The sequence below is a fragment of the Cydia pomonella genome, chromosome 6, assembly GCF_033807575.1.
Source record: "Cydia pomonella isolate Wapato2018A chromosome 6, ilCydPomo1, whole genome shotgun sequence".
Lineage (NCBI taxonomy): Eukaryota > Metazoa > Arthropoda > Insecta > Lepidoptera > Tortricidae > Cydia > Cydia pomonella.
Window position 1 is genome coordinate 21,063,399 of NC_084708.1, and position 8,229 is coordinate 21,071,627.

General features: G+C 34.2%; 1 protein-coding gene across 1 annotated transcript; it reads right to left on the bottom strand.

The window, feature by feature from the left end:
* Nucleotides 1–2,928: 2,928 nt before the first annotated feature.
* LOC133519257 (alpha-crystallin A chain-like) lies at nucleotides 2,929–3,699 on the bottom strand. Its single transcript, XM_061853250.1, has one exon. It carries the CDS (start codon nucleotides 3,610–3,612, stop codon nucleotides 3,046–3,048), a length of 567 nt encoding a protein of 188 aa, XP_061709234.1. The 5' UTR covers nucleotides 3,613–3,699; the 3' UTR covers nucleotides 2,929–3,045.
* Between the last annotated feature and the right edge of the window lie 4,530 nt (nucleotides 3,700–8,229).

Genomic DNA, 8,229 nt, shown 5'->3' on the forward strand with positions numbered 1-8,229 from the left:
CGCCTAGATATTTAACAAACACAATTATTTTATATATAATTAACAGAATGATCTGATGATGGCATGTTCCTGATTCCAACTCCTATCTTAAGAGCCCGGTAACGATTTTAGAGCAAAAATTTTAAATTGATAGATTTAGTCGTTGGAATTGTACACCTTTTGTTACGTAATATCTAAATAACAAGTATTGGTTTCTATTAGCACGTTTTTTCATCTTGCCTTTTAATAATGAGGTCGCAAGCGTGCGTCCCCGGTAATAGATGAGGTGACCAGAAGGGATAGTTTTTAAAAATTCATCAAAAAATTATGGTAGTAAATTATACAAAATGATGTATAAGAACAGTTTCAGCAAATGTTGTAGATTGTTTAAGTATCAAAATTACGTTGAAATTAAAGTTTCAGAGAAATTGTCAGTCGTTTTGAAGTAATTTCTGGCAAAAATTTATTTCGTCTAACTTTCATTTACACTACTTTAAATTTATAGTAACAAAAATGTAGTTTATTAAAGTTGATTTACAGGATATGTGTAATACAAAATTACCATTTTTTACAAATTACGAACATTACGAAATTTACAAATAAGATCGACAAAATCACTGCTCTACGCGCGTTTACCTAAACGTCCATCAGAAAAAAAATCATTACTAATTAAATGAGTCTGTTATAAAAAAAAATTATTATAATGAAAGATAACAAGACGTGCTAATAGAAACCAGTACTTGTTATTTTTAATAGTTAACAAAAGGTGTACAATTTCATGCCCTTAATCTATCAATATGACATTTTTGCGACTAAAATCGATAACGGCCTCTTAAAGGGCAATTTTAAAGTAACTAGTGTTAAAATGATATGAAACTAATCTTGCTGCTAAATATTTTTTTTCTTATATTTACTAGATTTTAATGAATGTTGATTACGGTTTTAGTTACTTTAATAACAATATTATATTGATAGATGTGTAAATGCAAACTTGTTATGACATTTAAATGACGACTGTCACTCTTTAGTTATAATTTTTGTTACCTTTACTGCGAATTTTAAAGAATTAAAAAAGTTTAATGTTGCTTATTTAATGTACAAGTTCATTTCGCTTTGAAATGATACATGTTTGATTTTTTATTTAAATTTTTTTTAAATTTAATATGATTGGTAAATATATCTTGTTTAATGTTTATAGTTGATTTTCATTATTTTGTTTTGTCGATGTTTCTATAACGTGCTGTTGATTACTTTTAAAGGTTCTCTCTTCTTCCTCGCGTTGTCCCGGCATTTTGCCACGGCTCATGGGAGCCTGGGGTCCGCTTGACAACTACTTACTATTACTTTTTGTTGCTTGATTACTTTTAAAGGTTACTGACGAAAATAAGGACACAATAAATAATAATGCAAAATCAATGTTTTTTACTTCATAAACGTATAACCGGTAATTTACCGGTTAACCGGTTAGTGGGACCTCGCGTCGGTAAATTACCGGTAATGAAAAACGCCCGGTTATTGCATTCCCTATAACCACAACACGAGCCTTATTGAGCTTAACGTGGGACTTAGTCAATTTGTGTAATATTGTCCTATAATATTAATCTAATAAAAAAATATTAGTTGCTACTCATAATAGTCAAGTGGACGAAAACTAGCTGGACGGAAACTAGTGCAATAACCCTATGTAAATGATTTAAATTTGCAGCTACCAAAATTTAAGATTTGCCGTGGGTTGTATTAATGTGTAATTCATGTAGACATTGTATTTTTTGACCGAGCGTTAGTGAATCTCGCAATTCTTGACCGACTTCTTTACTCGACACAGTTTTTGGAAATATTTCAAAATTTCAGTCATATTTGAAAATTTCAAAGTCCCAGTTTTTGTGTTAAATGACAAATCAGTTGGACAAATTGAGGCAACCAGTCTTATTTTAGTATCTCGGATAAAAAAGGGTGTCAGAAATGATTATGACTAATGAAAGTATCGAAAGATTTGGTGCCATGCCAGGGGGGCCTAGCCAAGATGACAATCATTTGCGCTACGAAAACGAAACGGTGCACGGTGTCTGCCTCTCTATCGCACTAATATGGAAGAGTGATAGAGAGACAGAAAGCGTTTCGCTGTCGTAGCGCAAACGATTATTGTTACCTTGGCTAGGCCCCTTGATCACAAATAGAACGCACCCATCAACATCATCCAAGCCAAGAGATTGCATTGCGCTGCACTTGAAATAATATGTAACGTATTAGAAATAAATTATTTATATACATTTATATCGCGTGGGCCTATAATTATAGTCAACAGCCTATATTTGAACATCCACTGTGTATGCGTAGGCTTAATATATTAATTGTTGATTTAATTAAAGCGTGACTAATATTCTAGTACAATCTAGAGCAATATCATATCTTGAACAAGCCGACAGCTTACCTACTTCTTAATATCGTGAAAGAAAAGTTCATGCATTTAGATTGATATTGGTCATAAAATGTTTTATATTTTGTTTCTTAAAGTTTACAGTCAATGGAGCCTTATATTTAGAATAGAATAGAATTTGTTTTATTCATAAACACACAAACAGTAATAGACAGACATAAAAGAGAACATAATGAGAGTAAAGTGTCACGAAAATATTTGAAGTTGTGACTTATACGTAGCTCCTGAGACGATTGTTCCACCAATATCCTTTCCATTTGAATACATTTGCAGACAAAACGAGTATATTTATGATCTATAACCTAACTACAGATATGCATACAAGATAATTTATTTACATAATATCACTTTAAGTTGTATGAGAGGACTGATGAGAGGTATGAAATCGTAATCGTCGTTAAGTTTTCGCAAAGTTCGCAAACTTTAAATGGGTTTTTAACTATGTACGGAGTGAACATTTGCTTACTTCTGTAAGGCCTAATTAAGAAGGTAAATTAATTAATACAAACACCTCAAATCACTTTTTATATATTTTTTATTTTACAACATAAAATAGAGGCGGTTAAATTTACAGCTTGAAATAATTCAGTCTTAGAAAATAATCACATTTTGGAAACACAAAGCACCTATTAAGATCCAATTTGCTTCTGCACGGGGCCCGTGTGAGCTATTGGCACGATCCTTTCGCCGGTAGATGGCAATGCTAGAACTTTTGGAGCCGTAACCGTTAGAACACCATCTGAAGACAGGTTAGACTGCACTGTGTCAGGCAAACATCCTTCAGGCAAAGCGTATCTTCTCACAAACTGCCGGGAAACGTACCCGTGTTCATCTTGCTTTTCCTCGTGTTTACCTTCCACAATAACATGTCTGTTGATCACTTTGACGTTTATTTCCTCGGGTTTGAAATGCTGCACATCCACATTGATTTGGAATTTCTCGTTATCCGAAGTTATTGAGCCGTCACACAGCGCCAATTGATTCATGGCTGAGGATAACTGCTCCAAGGGTTTCATCAGCTGTTCAAATGGTTGCAGCATATTGTTCCAGGGTTTAAAGAAGAACTCGGGGTCCATGAAGGTCCGTGGCACCATTGTCCCGTAGGGAAAATCGATGTAAGGATCCGATCTGAAGATATCCCTCTCCATCCTGCGAAGAGGCCGTTCCCAATCGTAAAAATGCGGAATGATCGACATTTTGACTAGACGCTTTTATTCAATTTAATATTATTCTCAAGTTCACACTTGTGCTATTCAGATTGCAACTGACTGGCGGCAAATCGGCGTTCCGCTGTATTTATAGGCCCCGCTTACAGCGCCACCTAGTTTGCTCGTCCGGAAAATGCTAGAAGGTTCAAGTGCAAGGTCCTTATCCGGCCGCATCGAGAATATTCACGATAAGTATAGAGTGCTTATATACACGCACCTTCTCGATTTAGTTGTTTATTGTTCCTTTTTTTGAGTTTAACGCCATCTCGTGTTGAATAGCGGAACTGCGTTATAAGATACATAAGTAATTTAGAAAATTCTCGCTGCTGCTCGACTTATCTTGAAAGTTGCCGTTGTCGCTCGTAAATTCGTAATAAAATTGGCGCCACCGTTATTTGTTGTCATCAAATAGACGTATGTCATAAGTCATAAAGCGTTATTGATTACGTAAGACGATTTTTGCAATAGATATATCCGATTTTTTAGATTTTTACCAGTTTTTGTGGGCGTTTCTGGCAGTGAATACTTGCCCGGAACCCGCCTAGTGGGCGCTCGTAACTTTGCTCAGATGCCTGGATGCCAGACAACCTACTAAGCAGATTGTTGCTATATGTAGCCATATATATCAACAGGGTACGCCAAATACCTCTCTTAGATAGGCTCTGGGCGAGTGTGCACAGCCGGCATTATATTTGAGTTCCCGAGGAACCCAAAATATTTTAATTGTGATCATTTTAAACAACAAAGTGAATTGTCCTCGCCGTGTCCCAGAATTATTTAACCTACTTAATTTAAATTATGTAATTCAGATAGGTACGAGCGTACGAGTATTAAGAACTTTAGCTTGGCTAGGCATCCTGGGTGCGTAGCCAACATACCAAACGTTTACGCTACGACAGCGAGACGCTATCTGTCTTTCTATCGCACTAATATGGAAGAGTGATAGAGAGAGATGACTACGCAACGCTAAGGAGCGTTCACGTTGCCATATTGGCTAAACACCCTGACCGGATGATGGAACCAGATAGTGGAACTCTTCAATAAAATCCGTTTTTGTATGGAATGTGACCGAAACCGGCAAAACGTCCCACTTTGTCGCTTACCATAATTACGCCTTGACAGGTTATTCGTATACAGATAAAAGAAAATCTTCCATTTTCTATACCGTAAAATGCTGCAACTTTGCCATTTAAGCTCAATTTTGCCTATTTCATTTCAATTACGATCTCTCGAATTTGCTTAGTTTTTTCTTGTTTTTTACCATTAGATAGTAATTTTCATTATTCTGGCAACACATATTTCATATTTTTACAATGGTAACTCCATTGTTGCTCCGCCAGTTACGTATCATAAGTCGGCGTGAGTGGCAACATTTTTTTAGTGTCTCGCAACTTTTGAATTTTTATCTACGAAAAAGGTGTTTTTTGAGAAGTGGTAACGTCCCAGGGTAAGTAAAGACTGTCTATTTCCCGTAAGTTTAATATTTTCAAGAAAAGGACATGATTTCAGCATAATAACGTACTAGGCAATATTGGGCAGTGTTTTGGAAACTTGAATGACACAATTTTGCCTGGGTCTAGGGCTGTCACTAGCTGAATTTTATAAATGTACAGAAAAGAGTAAAAATAAGCTTGCCTAAACTGCTTAAATAAGTTTATTTATAACAAGCTTTTTATTAACTTGCAATGTTTGTTTGTTTAAGTCAAATTTTGCAAGTCGATTTTCACCGACTTTCTGTGTGGGTACCTATGTAGATCTGCTGACAATGCAATAATAAACTAACGTTAACAAAAAAAACTTATGGGTATTAAAATGAAAATTATAAAAAAAACTTATTGCAATCTGTTATTATATTTTTATTGTAGTTACTTGCAATTGTATATTTATTGTATTATAATTATGTTGTATGTTTACAATCAATTTTCAACCACTTATTAGCGACCAATTGAGGTGTTTGACATACTTATGTAACTTGGGTGACAATGCAATGTTTATGGTACCATCGAGATGGTCTGATGATGGAGACCGAAAATAGCAACTTCTAAACTACACATAATAAACCCACTGTGTTTAGGCTCATTTGATTTGTCTTGCAGTTATCTTTCTTATCGAAATCTGGGTTGTCAGGTGTCAGGTCGATTACAATTGGAGTTCAAAGGTGATGGGTGATTAGAACTTTACAATGAAATAGAACTTTACACTATAATAATGCACTGAAAATTAGCAAAATAGTGTATCTGCAATGCAACTTGTAATAAAAAAATTAAAATAAGTTCAAATTATTAAATACTAAAAGAAAAAGAAATCAAACAAAAATATATTACATTTGTTTGTTGATTATTTTGTAACTAACAATATAAATAGATTTTTTTAATAATAATATTTTTTTGGCACAACCCTACAGTTAACGATATTTTTGTATAGAAAGTTTGTGGAACCTGCTACAACTTTACCTATTGCATGTGAAAAAAAAAAGTATTAAGCTTATGGCCATAATTTGACTGTCAGGGACAAGCATAATGTCTCATGCACAAGAGTAAATATTATTGCAAATAGCAACACATTATTTATGGAGATATCCGTCTAGGCAAAGTTACGTCTTAGGCCTACAACTTTGCCTGCCACTTTGATTGCTTGTAAATCGGAAATACAGTATGATTAGGTAATGAGATTTGAGTGTTATCTGGTAAGGCATAGGGTATGTTTTCCGACTAATACTCATGAAACTCATAATGAAAAATAGGTTCACAGATATAAGAAAAAAACGTCAAAATCCAGGCAAAGTTGCAGCGTTTTACGGTACCCCTAATGAAACGCTGCCAAGTGCCAACTACATAAATACAGGGTTTTTGTTAAATGTGTCGCTTATACTTCGACTCTTAGATGATTGTTATGTATATAAGCAAATATGTATTCACTACCTATACATACAAAATAACTTTCAAAGGTTAAGGTTAGGTCTTTACGCACTTATAATGTATACAGTACAAGCCTTGCTCAATTGGGGACTAGAGTATTTTTAAAATATGCTGGGTACGGTGACAAGTGTCATCTCCATACAATTTATAATCTTAAAATGCCAAAGTGTACTCATCGGTTCTTTTCTGATTACCCCTTTTTGTTTGAAAAATACTATAAGTGACCGACGTCAAATGCCGAATTAAGTGACAACTTGACAAGTGAGTTTCATTTCCGCTATAAATCCATTATGGTACCCAGAAGAGTGCTATCCTGTTCTTGTCGTTTTCGAATTTACGTTTCAAGGTATAATAATAATACACACATCTTAAGACGATAATGTAATTGTATTGAAACGGAATACCAAATGTTGTTTAGACCTGAAGTATTACCATTTCAAAACGAACATTTCTACCTCAAAATAGTTTTAATTCAATATTAATTAATGAGACTGCTTTTTTTACACACTTTTATTTAGCTTCACCGCGTATCTTCTTTGTATACATCTACATATATATATATATAAGTATATGTGCTCCAAATCTTGTAACTTAAATTTGAACCACTTCCTGGTGTCTGTTCGAGTTGAAATTTTGGTATACTTCTGTATTTCCGATGACAATGCAATAGTATACTAAAATGGAGCTGATCTGATGATGCAGTCGGAACGTAGCCAAAGGAACTCTCGATCGGAAAACTTAAACACATTGAGTTTAGGCTCATTTGAAAGGTCTCGAGAAGTACTTGATAGACATACAAATAATAAAAAAGCGCCCAAGTGCGAGTCGGACTCGCGCATGAAGACTTCCGTACCATTAAAGACGTATTAAAAAAAATCTACTTGCTAGATCTTGTTCAACATTTTACCACTTTGGAAGTGTCTCTCGCGCAAACTATTCAGTTTAGTAAAAAATTATATTAGGAACCTAAATATCATTTTTGAAAACCTATCCATAGATACCCCACACGTATGGGTTTGATGAAATTTTTTTATTTTTATTTTATGACGTATTCAAAAAAACTACTCACTAGATCTCGTTCAAACCAATTTTCGGTGGAAGTTTGCATGGTAATGTATATCATATATTTTTTTTAGATTTTTCATTCTGTTATTTTAGAAGTTACAGGGGGGGGACACATTTTTTCACTTTGGAAGTGTCTCTCGCGCAAACTATTCAGTTTAGAAAAAAATGATATTAGAAACCTAAATATCATTTTTGAAGACCTATCCATAGATACCCCACACGTATGGGTTTAATGAAAAAATATTTTTTGAGTTTCAGTTCTAAGTATGGGGAACCCCCAAAATTTATTGTTTTTTTTTTCTATTTTTGTATGAACATCTTAATGCGATTCATAGAATACATCCACTTACTAAGTTTGAACAGTATAGCTCTTATAGTTTCGGAAAAAAGTGGCTGTGACATAATCGGACAGACAGACGGATATGACGAATCTATAAGGGTTCCGTGTTTTGCCATTTGGCTACGGAACCCTACAAAGAGAAAGTGCAGTTGGCAATAAAAGTGTGTGTCATAAATATTTTTGACGGTTACTTGTTATAAGTCTGATTATTTAAACTAAGCATCTAAATGTTTTTTTTTTTTATTAATTTGTAGTAAATGATTTACTTACGTGCATTCTTTC